The following is a 15,061-nucleotide window of genomic DNA, read 5'->3' on the forward strand; positions in this document are numbered from 1 at the left end:
TCAGTTTATTTCACTGAAGAACAGAAGGCAGCAATGTTCTGAGGTTACCCACAAGTAAGTTCCAAATCATTTTTGTTTTAGATTTGTTGAAATGTTTTCCTTCAATAAGCTCAGTTTTTTATATTTTATTTTGACTCACTGAGATATTATTTTAGAATAATGTGGAGGAGGAGAAGAGAGTTAGCTGTGGTACACTTTGGATGGTTATCCTAAGGAAATAAGAATTACATTTCCATGCTCTGATTGTACTTCTCCTCTCTCTCCATATCCCCAGTAGATTTTTAATCTAGTTTTGATCAGATATGCCAGAAAGTTCTGCAACTCACACAGTCTCAGGAAAACAGGCTGGAAAAGAAGTCACTCATACTACACCATTAGGAAACCAAATGCACATCCTATTGAACGTGGGAGAATCTGCAGCACAGTTTGCATTCCAGTCCCACCACTTACAGAACAGCTTGTTACCACTGTCGGGGAATTCAAGCTCTGCACCATGGTTTCTGGGCTAAACCAAAAGCCTTAAAGAAACAAGAAAGCAGAACTGAGACAAGGATGAGGCTCTGAAGAAGCAATAGGGAAGCCAGCTATAGAGAAACTGCCTCCAGTTGGGAATGGTCTAAAAGGATATTGTCTTCACCAACAGGGAAAAAAAAAAAATAAATAAATCCCAAATTGTTGCTGAATCTTGGATCCAGAGATATAAAGGGAGTGAAAGATTACGAGTTTTACTAAGAAGTTTCAAGCACAAATGTGAGGCACTGGAAGAGAAGAAGCCTCCCCATCCCATAGAATGTTGTTCCCAGCCTGTGATGGAGATCACACAATCATAAAATGTCTTTGGTTGGAAAGGACCTTAAAGACTACCCAGTTCCAAACCCCCTGCCATGGGTGGGCTGCCAACCACTACATGTTGTAGAAGTGTGTAGAAGAATAAGTAATTTTTTGAAGAAACTGTTGGCGGGTTATAGTGATTCACTGTTATTGTCTCCTGCAGGCCTGGCCTCAAGCTAGCAGGTGGTGCTGGGTTTTCTGCTCCCATCACAAGCAGTTGCACTGGGAGGTCATGCAGCCCAAGGCAGAGTAAAGATCACATCTGAGAAAGACTGAAAGGAGGGATTAAAAAATACAGGTTGCACACAGAGGAAATATATAAAGAATAGAAGAAGCAAGCATTTTTTGGAGTAGCGTTTTGTTCCAGCTAACTGTGTTGTCTCCCAAACAAAATTCTTCACTGTTAGTTGTTCTGATGAGGGTTTGCTGCCTGGCAATACTGCTGAGTGTGACACATTTTAGGAGTGGTAAAAAGGAAGGTGACAGAGACTGTGTGTGCACGTTGACATAAGCAAGGCATACAACACTCTGCAGCAGCTGCCCTGTGACATTGCTCCCTCATGGTATGCAGGATAAGCTGGGCTGCAATTACCTGGCAGGTTAATTCTTACCTTCAAACATAAACATAGACCTAAAATAAGATTATGTTACATCAGAAGCAAGACAAAGTTTGAAGGTATTTGTTGAAATTTGGTTTAATGAGTCTTATCATCATAACTCACACTTTTCACCTTCCTAATATTTAGCAATTTTGATTTGGCAAGTTACCAGAAAATGAAAGCACCGTCTCTCACCTGCCCTTTCTTTTTGCCCTCATTGTACTTTTTTTTTTTTTCTATGCCTTTTGCAGACATGGTAGATTTTCTCTTAAAGGCTGCTAATCCATTTCCAATTTGTAAACCACTGTACACAGCTGAATTCCTGACATTCATTTTTAAAATGAGCTTTTTTCACTAAGCCTATAATTGCAAAAAGTCTATGCAGCTCTCCACATTTTACACTCACTTGCCAACAGTGCAATTCCTTAGCACATCATATTTCTACCTGCAACACACAGGTCTTGTGGGTCAAACTCAGGAAAACAGCTACATCACCTCCTGGACACGATAGTGACACAAAAATTGAAGGAGGAATTTGCCACATCCTTATAAATTCAGATTCTCCTTATGTGACAGACACTCTGGCTGCCAGGATGGGACTGTTTCACTCTCCTGTTTCCATGCCCAGAGGGTGATGGTAACATCCACTGCACCTATACCCCTCTTTAACTTGTGCTATGTTATTTATTGTGTATGACTCCCCAGCAGAATTGTTGGTGCTAATCAGACCAGATTTTGCCAGGAAGCTTCTCCTCTCCAGATTCCAGCCTCATGAATCAGATTTCTGTTTAACTCATTTTGTCTGACACAAAACACACTGAATATGTTCCATGCAGAGCAGTTAACAGTGGAAAATGGTGTGAGCATCTTTCTGGAAGGAAGCAGCTAGTATATTGAGTTCAGTTTGGTAGCTATCTTCAAGCTCACAGAACTGGCCAAGCAGATACAGCCTGCTGACAGTTTTCAGGTTCCTTTCACTTCCCACCACTCTGTTAAGAACGGACACTCGTAATTTGTAAACACCTGCACCCCATTTGAGGAAAGGATTATAGTTATGGGGGCGGCAGGGAGCATTTCCAAGGCTTTTGTTACGGTGCTGATGTGTTCTTGGCAGATATAGTGATGTACTTAATTCAAACAATGCCTTGCACATCCATTTCCCCCCTCAGTTAAGCAGGATTTAATCTAGCAAAATGCATGGTGGCTTCCTTTAGAAAATACATTGTACTACAATGCCAAACTGTATAGAGATTAAAATAGAGCCCTACCTTCTCAGTGGTAGCTCATAGTGCATACTGTTTGCCTACTCATCACAGTAACCCGCCTGGTGCATCTTTCTCTGTTTTTAATATTAGATTATCTGAGCATATAAAATCAAGCTGACAGAATGAGTCACCTGATGGATTATTGCCTAGAGAAAAAAGCACAGGCTTGTCATTGTATTTGCCGACAAAGCACCATGCATACCTATGGGGCTGTAAAGATAATAAGCATGAACTTGATTACTGCTAATATGCTCTGCTTCAAGTTTCAGATACACAGTGTATTTCCTTTATATAATAACTTTTTGTTCATTTCCTAGAATTGACAGAAAACTTCAGAGAAATTAATCTGATGAATGCAATTTCATTGCTCTCATTAAAAATTCCAGCAATGATACCAGAATAGCAATAAAAGTTATTGTTCAAAACACAGTGCAGACCTAGAGCATTAAATGTGTCATCACTTCTAGGTTAGTGGAGTGAAATACATGTAAAGTAAAATGGCACACTCCAGTGTTAACAAAAATGCACTCCAGATTGGTAATTTTTTTTTCTTTTTTTTTGTAGAGCTGAAATATTTTATTTCACTTTACACATATTTATTCCCAGCAAGATCTGGGAGAAAGGAAACAACACTGTCTGTTTCATCTTCATCACACATCTCATGGTTCCACCATAAAATTGCTGTCTGGAAGTGACCACCAAATCAACTGCAAATCAAGATGCATTCATGTTCAGTTAACCTGAATATGGAACCTGGATGCAGTTGTCCCCTCTACTCTGCCAGCAGGAACCAGTATATTTTCCCACCTTTTTTCCTGACATGCCTGTGGCATCACAACTTGATGGATCTCCAAAGGTTTGCACTCTTAGTGGCCATGGGAACAGACTTAACCACCTCACTTTGTTCCCTAGGAATGCTTCCCCACTGACTGACTCTTGGGGTCATCCAAGAAGATGCTTCACAAAGAAATTGTTCATCTTTCCTCCTTATGGGCCAGCACATAGATATGAAAACCAAATACTGAACAAGACTGTGGTTTCTAAAGGAGAGTTGACAAGGGGGAAGGAAATAAAAGCAAACATGCTGTGATACTGAGGTGTGGGAAGAAGAAAGACAATTTATCTGACTTCTCACACAACGTATAAATAAATGCCATGCACACAATCTGAATTGGCTGAGCAGAACCAGTCTTCACAGTTTCTGTAGGCTTTTCAGTCATGGGAGCTATGACTACCAGCTATTAAAGCAGCCTTAATGGCCAAGAGCTTCCCATGGTCCCAGGTTGTTACAAAACAACAGGAAGCCAGCCCATCGCGTGTCATGACCACAGACAATATCATGACGAATGCCAGGGCAGTGATGTTCCTTTGCTGCCTAGGGCCATCCTCAGGCATAGCATGGCACAGAAATGAGGCTTTTTTTCTTTTTTTTTTTCTTTTCCCTGAATAATTTCTCTGTAATGAAGTGTAACAAAATTGCCCAATTTTGCTAAGCTTTCTCTGAGATTGAACTACTGCTGGCAAGGAGACAGGGAAGTTCCTTTCTGAAAGACTCTGATGGGAAGAAAGGCCTTGACAAGAGCTGTTTAATCACTAAAATAAAAAAGGATTGAAAATGAAAAATAGTCTTAATGAAATATCTTTTTTTAAAATAGAATAGCAAAATTGAAACAGGAATAGTGTCCCACATAACTCTGCTAAACTACATTAGTGTTTGTTAAGTTATGCTCAGTGTTGAAAGAAAAGGGTTAATGAAAAACATTTCCGAAGCCAGAGAGTATTATTTGTTTATTAATGGGAAAAGTTCAAAAGATTAAACATACAGATTCTTTGGCATTTCATCTTGCAAAAGCATAATTCTGATAAGAAAAATGCTTTGGCAAGAGCACCATCACTGTTGAATATGTGATGGTTACTGTGAAAGAGGAAACAAGATCTAGCTTGTTGAAATGGCACTGCAAATGCAGGAGAAAAGCAGGTTTTGCAAAGCACTGGTTCAAGGCAAATGTGGATGAAATGGGAGCTGTAGTCTGAGTTCTCAGACTGCTTCTGACACAGCACCAGAGGGGGGAATGAAGGTAGAGAAGACATCTTCACAATCTATTCTCTCTGGTACTTCTGGCTCTAATACTGGCCGTGAGCTGTGTAGGGGAATCACAAGGCCATTTGTCTCTGAAGCAGAGATCAATGGAGAGCTCAATGAAAAGCCATGCTGGGTGAAAAGAAATTCAAACCATGAGCCAGCAAGGTAAGTTAGTATTTCCGCCCATCCTTTTGCAGAGGATTAGCTATGAATAAAGATTTAGCTCAGCTCTGCTTTGCCTGCACAGCTGCAGCATTAATAATAGCCACTAATCTTTTAGATCTGTTGTATTTCTACCATGGCAAGTCTGCAGCAGTGAACATAGCTCTGGGCTGTTTCTATATGACTGAAATTTACATCCACTGCCATTAAAAACAAAAATGAAAAAATGTTTACTCAGACTTTGCTGTCTCCATGCACACCATACATTATCTATCTCCTTGCTAGCTGGACTGCAACAGTGAAAGTACTGAAAGTACTGGGTGAAGCACAGACAAAAGCCCTGGAGCTAGCTGAGAACACTTGATGATGCATAGTGCCTAACTCAGCTCCCTCTTACAATCAGATTTTTATAACCGTGGCTGGAAATCTTGAAATTGTTTTTGATTCTGACCTTATCTCTACCTCTCTTTTACTGACATAGTCTTGTCACCTCTAGAAACTTGTAGAAAAGACTTATCTAAGGGTTTCAGGACAACCTACAAACTTCCAAGGCTATATTGAACCTTTGTCTCTAACAATCCATAGAACATACACGAATACAGAGAATACTGGTTCATAACATTTTTTCTTAACAGGAGATACCTCAGATTTCAGGACAGCTGAACGTCAAGGCTCCTAATGCTCTTTGCTCTAATCAAACACCATTCCTACACGTTCTCAGTGTGGGAAGGAGGACAGAGTGTGTGGGTATCCTACACCTTCATACCAACTCGGGGACTTTACTCAAAGGTGGCTTGGAAACAGGCCAGCCACAGTGTGTGAACACCAAGTGAAGTGTATATGGCGGTCTTGCTCTTTTCAGCTGTTGTGTTCTGATAATGTGATCAGAGAGAAAAAAAAAAAAAAAGACATCAAATTTGACATTTCCAGTTCTAGAAAAAACAAGCATATTAACAAGGGGGTTTTGGCTTACATCATGTATGTGCCTCCCTAGTAAGACTTATAGAGATCCCCATGGTCTTTGTGGAGCAGAAACAAATCTTATAGCAAACAAATCCAAAGGAAAAGGTTTGATGTTTAGTGGGTTTGCCTTTATCCCCTCTTTATTCTTTTGTCCAGATACGACAGAATTGCTTCCCTTGGAAGCAATTGTTTATGGCAATAAATCAGTTGACTATACTGCTGCTGTGCCATCCAAAATGACTTTGTAATCTGGAAAAAAATAATTGTGCTGAGGAGAAAGGGAGCAGTGGCCATTTCCCAGGCTTTTTTGACCTTCTGAGCAAGAATTGGAACTTGCCTAGTGGTTTAGATGCTAATCTGTCTACCCAGTGTGTGGGTGTGCTCTGAGTCACAGCCAGCATGTGCACTCACTTCTAAAACAGGGCTTCCTAAATATTTTTTAAGGGTAACTTTTGTTTAATTTTCATTTGGCAGACTCCCACATTGGGAATGGTCAAAAGCTCAGGAAGGACAAGACCATATGTTGTGTATAGAGCTGCTAAGAACAACTTTGAAAGTTTATAGACCTTTTTGTCTTGAACTGAAGAGAACCCTGACACCCCTCCCACCATGAATTAAGTTATTCCTTTTTTTCTCACCCACTTGCCAGCAAACCACATCTGTCAGGCTTCAAGTATACAACAACAACTGACTATCCACAGCAAGGATGAATGTCTTTTTTATTATTATTATTTTGGCATTTGCTGTATTTATCTTTTTAGTATATGCCTAGTTACTAACACTCAAGGGGCATTCTGCTGAGGGCATTGCAGGCAAATGTAACTGTGCAAGTACTGAGCAAACAGGACGCAGTGGCACTATACAGGCAAACAGGTGCTGCCAAGATTTCTATGAAAAGAAGGCATTTTTTATTGTTCTTATTACATAACTGAAAACAGAGATAATGAACCTGTTTCAGTCAGGGCATCACAGGTGTTACAAATTGCTTTCTCTCTTAGAGGCCCTGTTATTAACCCAGTTACTGCTGGTAATAATACCTGCTGCTCTGTAAATAAGCCTGAAAAATGCACTGGGGCCAGATTCAATAAAGGGCTTAAGTGACTCAGCGTAAGTTGTTGTAATACCCAGTACTTAAGATCCCAAGCCTTTGAGCACAGTCTGAATCCTGAGCATCATATCCATAAAGTGCACAGAGAGCATTAGGTGCCAGCAACAACAATCTGGGCAGCTCAGCCTGTACCTGCTTGGTCCTGGCCAATAAAGGTAGCTGGCATAGAGGCCAACATGCAAATGCACCTGGCAGAGCTACGTGGAGATACTTTAGTCAGGACCTGATCTCTTCCAAAATACATCCTTGTGAGCTTTTCTTTTCTTTTTTTTTTGTATTTTTTTAATCAAAGAGGGGAACTTCATCCCCGCCCCAACCCTCAACATGGATTATGCAATCAGCAGCTCAAAAGTAAGTCATGGTGAGTGGGCTGGAGGGGTATGTTCCTCATCCTCCAGCTGCAACTGCGCATATCTGAATTCAGGATTCATTAGCCCATAAAGAGAAAGAGCATATTAAGCAACTGACTCATGTTTCCTCATGTGTAGGACACTCACCTGGCATGAGGGCATCCAAGTTTCTGGCCCATCTGCACTTGATTTGCTGTATTTCAACCAGTATTTTATCTGCTTTATCTGAACTGCAAAGAAAAGAGGTCCTGGTAATGCAGCTGAAACCCAGGTCTGTCCTGAGACAATACATGCTACCTCCAGGTGAGTGGCATATCCTGGACAGGGCAGCCCAATGTCAGAGCATCCTATCCCCTCAGGCAGACATACTCTCAGGAGCCTGAATAGATTTGGACCTGTTCATGGAAATTCCTATGTCCTGTAAGAAAAATAATCCAGCTACTCTTTACTGCTAGGCCAAAGGACAAGAACCACATGCGCTTGGTACTTCAGCAGCAAACAGCAACAGCCACCATACGTGGTGAGCAGTGGATCCCTAAAAGCTGGGTGAGTTCTGAGAGGCTCTGTGGGGGGCTGACTGACCCTCTAGCAGGTGTACTTCAGTTGGTGTTATTCACAAATTAAGGCCTGAGTTGCTCACTCAGCTCCACCTGTGGCTGGGATAACTCAAGACATGCAGACAAGTGCAACTTGAGGCTCCCAGTAAACTGCAGAGACAAAGAGCAAATAAGTTCTTGAACTTAATCCCACCAGCTTTGTTGGGATTTTAGTCTTAAACATTGAGTCAAGTGCCCGGTCCAAAAATCTGTTATGGATTTGAAACCTAGATCCTTCTTATATGATAGGAGAGGGATAGACCCCCCTGCAGACTGCCCTAAGTCAGACCATCTCTCTGAAAGGAAACTCCATGCAAAGCTTTGTTTTCAGTACTCTGTGATAACTTTGCTGTGGTGGTATTGCAAACGACAGCATAACTGGGCCTAAAATACAATAGCAGAAGTAATGTATTTTTGTTTGTTTTTTCTTGAGGAAAGGATGTGCTTTGTTGAGGAAAAATGCAGATAAATAGACCCTGCTGCTATCAACAGCCCCATGGGGCTGTTGCAATAGAGCTTGTGTCCCTCAGAACTCCCCAGTGCAGCAGAAACCTCACATACGTGATGAAGAGAAATACTGCAAAGAGGCAGAAAGCCTTCCAAGAGCCAGAAGCTCAGCAGGACATAGATGCGTGTGCCTCTGAGACACCAAGTGTGCACTGAGCAGAACAGCAAACATATTCCAGGCCTGTTTTCAACTTCTTTCTTCTGTTTTCTTCCTCAAAATTTCCCTTCCTTGCAAAGCTGTCCCTCAGAGCCTGTCCTGCCTGAGCTGCTGAATGCATCCAGCTGCTGGTAGCCTTCCCTGCTTGCACTCCCACCCACGTTACCACAGCAGCAGGAACAGCAAAACACTAAACATGAGGTCTCTGCGTGGGCAAAGTCCCTGCGTCCTCTGGGTTCTGGAGCATCCTTGATGCAGCTGCCAGGCCCTCAGAGGATTTGCACATCTCAAGTGTTTGTTCTGGATCCTTTTCCAGCTGAGCCTGGCACATTTCTGAGACAGCTAACAGCATTTGTGTGCAGAACATGTAGCCAGTGCTGATTATACCCATTTTATGTGTTTTTCAGAGAAGTTTTTAGCAGCTGGACTACACAGGATGAATATAAACAGTAGTCCCAAACACACTTCTCGGTCACCTCTGAGCAGCTCAATCTTGCTTACATTTCTACCTGAGCTCCACCCATGCCTTGCATAAGCCCTTCTCCAGAGATAAGTCAACAGAGAGGAATTCACATGGAAATATCTTTCCACGTGGCTTTGAGATGAGGAGGATAAGAAGAGCACGTGTATTATTTAAAGCCTTGTTTTCACTTTTTATTCCTTTGCACATACTTGGATTTCAAAAAGTAAGGAAAGAAATGAACTTTGTTTCTTATTAGCTGGCTATAGTTACAGATTGGGTTGAAGAACACTGATGTGTTGCAAGTTACCAAAATGGGAGCCAAAATACCTGACAGTCAGGCACCATGGTTCCCTGGAAAACAGCTCTACTTAAATAAATCTTTTGTTTTGACAAAATGAAAGGCCTGGTCAAGAACAGTAACCATGGTGGGGCAGTATATTTTGATTTCTCCAAGACAGCTGATTTAACACTGCAGGGAATTTTGATATAAAATGGCCATGTACAAGGAATGTACAGAGTGCTCATTAGATGGCAAAACATTGATTCAGGGATAGAGCGTTAAGAGGTCCATCAGAAGAAAATCTGGTGCTGTTTCTTTTGTAGTCCATGCAGTATCAGTTCTCTAGGCTGAAATATGACTTCATATTTCACTCCACACTCCAAACAAAACAAAACAAAGTCTTTACCAGCAAATTTGTTAAGTGATTAAAAAAAAAAAAAAAAGTAGGGGTAGTTAACAGGCAGTTACTCCTGCATTGAGAGTGATCAGTCTTTTTAAGTGGTCAAAGTAGATACAGATACAGTCAAACAAGAGATTTTAGATTTAAAAATAGTAAATAGTTGAAAAATAGTTGAACATTATTTTCCCTAAAACTTGGAATTTAACAATTTTCTTTGATGGGAAAAAAAAAAAGAAAAAAAAAGAAGAGTTTGACATCCTGTCATAGATTTAGATGTCAGTGAGGGAAGGCACTGGCTGGATGGGATCGCAGTTTATGTTGGAAAGGGATTTTTTTTTGCCTCTTCAAGACACATAGAGAACCTCCCATCACTGCATGCATAACTCTGCAATGCTGCTCTTAAGAGTAAGAAGGAAATATATTAATTTTAGATTACTTTTTCATATCTGAAATCTTAGCAAACAATCCTGAAAATGTACATTTGACATTTCATGACTGATCAAAACCAAACAAGCCCCATGCCCAAATCCCTTTTTACTGAAATTTTAGTGCAATTTCATGTTTGGTTTCAACTTAAAGGCGAATGTTTTTTGGAAAAACTGAGGAAAAATCTTCAGAAATTTTTAATTTTGTGACCGATAATTAAAGCACAACACAAAAGTGCTTTTTATTTGCAAAGTGGCTTCAGATTAATTTTGTTCTGTCCAAAGTTATTTTGTTATCCCTCCTTTTTAAAAGGCTTAGACCAGTGTCCTTTTCTCACATGCCTTCCTATAGTTATGAAAAAAATAGATATTTGGGCTCTAGCAATATAAGAATATTATCAAAAGGAGCAGATAAACAAAGGATTTTCAAGTTATGAGAAAAACTATGAAACTTACAAAAATAAGTAACACAGAGGAAGAAATTAAAAAAAAAAACAACAACTTTCTATTATTTTTCTTTAAAACTTATGTTTGCAAGCAGCTGTTTAGGAATATCAAGACAATGTGATTCACTTGAAAAGTTTATCACTGCTCTAGAAGAAACCACATTTATTACATACATTTTTCTTTCTAAGTGGTATAAAATCCATTTCAATGAGTAATCTATGGTATATTCCTTAGAAGCCATCTCACAAGAAGGGCGAGAAGAATGGCTTTGAAGAGATTGATGCTGGTGCTGAGCCTAGCGAGGCAGCTGTGCCTACACACAACTGTGCACCTCCCACAACATTGTTTTGACAATTAATAATTTCTGATACAAGAGAAAAGAAAACAGTAGCAAGAGCTGGTAAGATCTTGAAAATAGCCTGTGCACTGCTGTTTCAGGATATCTTCCTGGTCTTGTTATATCTGTTTTAAGATGAGCCTGATGGATGAGATGCCTGACAAAGTGATCAGTTTAAAAAACAAACAAACAAAGAAAAACACACACACACAAGGAAAATGTAGTGTCTACCTGTGGAGTGAATACCTTGGCAATAAAGCACTGAATCTATGCAGACCTATGGAAAACATATGACTAACTATGATCTAATCTTCATGTGTGTTATAAGCATCACAGTGTGTTTTGGAGGACAAAAAGACCCACCATAAAATGTCTTGTTTTTTCTCCTGAAAGACATTTAAAGAGATAAATGACAGTAAACAGGGCACACACGTGGAAATATGTTGTCATGGACAGCTAGGCACTTCAGGTATGAAGGTTTGAGCGTCTTGTTAAATTCATATAGCAACAGATACACAGCCGATGACTCACAAAGATGTGCCTTGCCCATTTTGCTACAGCAGAAAGGATTTCTTAAAAGGCTTGGTTTTGTCTTTAAGCTAAGATCTGCAGCGGGTCAACCTTTCAGACCAGTCCACAAAAGCCCATGGTTTTGAGCTCAAATGCATCACTTACTGGGGTAGTAAGCCCTTCACGGCTAGAATTGAGCTATTCAGTGCTCAGTGGTATTTGGTTAATGTGTCAGGAAGATGTACTACCTGTTCCTGGCAAGTGCTTAAAACTATAAATGCTGAGGCGGATCCTTCACATGGCCCTTTCTTCAGCCCATGGAGCAACTCCAGTGGCTTCAGGGGGCGGCTAGTCCTGATTCATGCCACCAGAAGATGTAATTAGAGATCCCAGCTTGTGCATCCTGCGGTATCACCTGGCTTTCTTCCTCTTATGGATTTACTTTCTTTGTGTTTCTTTTGATTTTTCCACGCGTATTTTTCAGACTCTGCAGTGCTCTTTAGTGCCAAGCTAGACTGGGAAATCGCCTTTCTCTCTTACACACATGCAAAAACAATGACATGCACCGTGCAGTTTGAACTCCAGTCACCCTCTGTCTTTCATAGATGGCAACTGGATGATTTTAACCCAGAACGGCTCATCTGGGTTAAATTCCATTAAAAAGGAAGAGAAAGGAGGAAAAAAAAAGGAAATGAAAAACATTCAGGTTCTTTAGGTTATAGCAAAGCTAAAAATAAATTACCCATATCCTGCGTATGTAATGGTTTATGAAAACTAATAGCAACTAGTCAGCAGCAAAGGAAGGACTTGCTTTTCTATACTGCAGCAACCACAACTCCGGTTCCCCTTACAGCTGGCTGGCTCTTAACTCAGCTCAGCAGGAAAATTTTAATTCTCTGTCATCTTCTGCATTTGGGGCTTTGTGGGAGAAGTCATCTCTGCACAGGTAAACTGCATCTTTGCTGGCATCCCTGCCCTCCGTGCTCTAACCAACACCAAGCCCTGCACAGAGGCATACATTCAGAGCAAAGCCAACCCTTCCATCTGGAGTAAGCTTTAAATAACATCCTCTTCACGTTGCCAAAACAAGCCAGCCCATTCAAAAGGCAAAGTATCTGGAGTTCAAAGAGAAGGTTTTCTTAGCACTGAACTTTGCTCCGGCGGCACACTGGAGTGGCTTTGGGACATACCAGTTCTGTTCTTGCCTCTGCTGAGCGTTTTGTTCAGACAAGCCCAGGCCAGGCTCAGTGCCTTGCTCTTGCAGCCAGCTGCCTCCCTCCCTGCCTGACACGCTCTTCTTGGGCACTTTGGGAGCTGAACTCGGCGTTTTCCAGAATACTTTTAAGATACTCCTAATCTTGTTATAATCCATCATATACAGAGGTTTTTGTTATTCTTTCTAGCCTGTAATATGTTCTCTAGAAAGAAAAATAATATTTAGCAAAGATGTTACATTTTCCTTTGGGGATAGAGGGATTGGTTTGGGAATCTTTGAACTGTACTGTAAATCTCAGCTGACATTTGCATAAAGTTCTGAACAGTTTGTATTACTAAGAAAACCCAAAACAAAACATTATTGTCTTTGACCATACTGTGTCTTTCCAGAAAAACCTTTTGCAGCCCCCCAGACTGCCACCCGAGTTATTCAGAGCACACTGTTCACATTCTCCACCACACCAGCAGTACCACACCACAGTACCTCACAAATACAAGCAGAAAGCCAAAGATTAAAGCACATTTCCTCAAGACGCTTTTATATCAAAGTTCTTCATACAAGCATCCTTTCCTTTGCTTGTAAAGGCACTAATCATATTTCAATTGCATGCCTACAATATAAAGTTAATAGCTTCCTTATTTCCTCATTTTAGCATTTCCCCTCTACTCCCTCTGTCTTTTCAATTATAATAGCTAGATCGTTTCTTTCATTTCCTTTCTCCTGTGTCCTGTTTTCATTTCTCATACAAAATCACATTTGGTCACTTACACTTTTCTTGAGGATAAGCACACGACAGCAGGATCTCTTGCTCCACCATGGTGCCGTCTGCCAGAGAGTTCAGGGGTCTTCTGAATAGTGTTTCGAGAAAATATTTTGGAAAGCTCAGCTCGCTCATGCGAGCTTCTGATCTTCTCCAGCCCTCTTGGCTTCTGTACGCTGTCACATGTTATCCTTCCTCCTGACAAACCTGTGCAACAGGTCTGGCAACACACATCTTATGTGTCAGAAGGGCTTTAATTGATTCATTGCAACAGGTACCCACCTTCATTAAAAAAAAATTTGAAAGGAGTAGTCTCTTAGCGCCTCATCTGAAATTACAGAACCTACAAAATGTCACAGCTGCTACACTTTAAAGGGAAACTGCTTGCGAATGTGCAGGAAATAATTTAGAATCAGTCCTACGTGCCAAATAAACCGCAGTTAGCGGTATAAGTTGGGTGCTCCTGCACCGCGGCAGAGCAACAAGCCTTTTGCTATACACACAGGTGGCATAGGCTGCCTCTGCATCTCCCAAAGCACAGCTTCTTGTGGGATAAAACAACCCTATATCTTCACCATAGGGACCTCTGCCTCCATGAACATTAGCACTGATTGCTACTGACGAGAACCATGTGGGCCTGATTTCTTAAAGACACAGAGTGGAGAACACAAGGCTAATGGTGCTGCAGTGCCTACAGAGAAGTTAAGTCCATGCAGCAACAACAAAAGTCTCTGCCTTTGCACAACCCCTATAAGGGTCTCAGCAAAGAGCCCCCAGCACAGCCCTGAAAGTTCCTTGCAGCTCAATTACCACTTCTCTGCTGACTCCGTGCCAAGAGTGGCTCCTCATTATGACTTGCACCAGTTCCACATTAGGGCAAGTCAGAAAGTATCCTCATAGCCATTTCCTTCTGCAGTTACTCCCCCAAGCATGGTTGAGTGCAAGAGAGGCTGTGGCTAGAAAGGAGCCAAAAAGCAGGAGACGTGGGATTTACACCTGACTCTGCCTCTAATTTGCCCTGTCACCTTGGGCAAATTGCTTTAGCTCTCTGTGCTTCTGTTTCTCCATCTCTAACACAGATAATTACAGTTCCCTTTCTTTAGAAAGCGCTTTGAAATCTATGCACAAAACGCAGCATGAAAGAGGAAGTTATCATTATTGCACACTTGTAAAATATTGGAATGAGGCAGACAATGAGCAGTGAGCATTTCAGACTGCATGCATGCGAAGTGTCATGTTATAAGAGGAGTGTGACCTTATTGTCATAACCTTATTATTTATGCTTTTAAAAAAAGTAATTCTACAAAATTAACCACAAGTCCAGTTTCTAGTTTGCTGAAAGAAAAATCTTAACCAATTCTCACTTCTAGATTCTCACTTCTAGGAACTTTATGTCCTCCTGGAAATGGCAGATCCACCAGAGGTTCCTTGGTGGAGAATGATGTAATATGGTAATGTCTTGCTTTTCTCTCACCAGGGTAAATAACATCTCTCATTTTGCAGCCAGTGAGTGTTTACATTATACTCAACAGATCTAAATACTCACCCCCTTTTCTTTTTAAAACATAGAAGTCAACAAAGATTGAAAGTGCTTTTTTTTTT

The 15,061-nt window shown here is 40.9% G+C and overlaps 1 protein-coding gene across 2 annotated transcripts in view; it reads right to left on the minus strand.

The window, feature by feature from the left end:
• Window positions 1-13,747, minus strand: part of PTPN3 (protein tyrosine phosphatase non-receptor type 3) — a 156,098-nt gene extending 142,351 nt beyond the window's left edge. Inside the window, exon 1 of one of the 2 annotated variants that reach the window (XM_010708587.3) lies at window positions 13,468-13,747. In XM_010708587.3, the coding sequence (XP_010706889.2) occupies window positions 13,468-13,594 (127 nt within the window). In that variant the 5' untranslated portion in view covers window positions 13,595-13,747. The remainder of the gene's footprint in view (window positions 1-13,467) is intronic. The other variant, XM_010708588.3, reaches the window with a different exon arrangement.
• Between the last annotated feature and the right edge of the window lie 1,314 nt (window positions 13,748-15,061).

This window comes from Meleagris gallopavo, chromosome 3 (assembly GCF_000146605.3).
Source record: "Meleagris gallopavo isolate NT-WF06-2002-E0010 breed Aviagen turkey brand Nicholas breeding stock chromosome 3, Turkey_5.1, whole genome shotgun sequence".
NCBI lineage: Eukaryota > Metazoa > Chordata > Aves > Galliformes > Phasianidae > Meleagris > Meleagris gallopavo.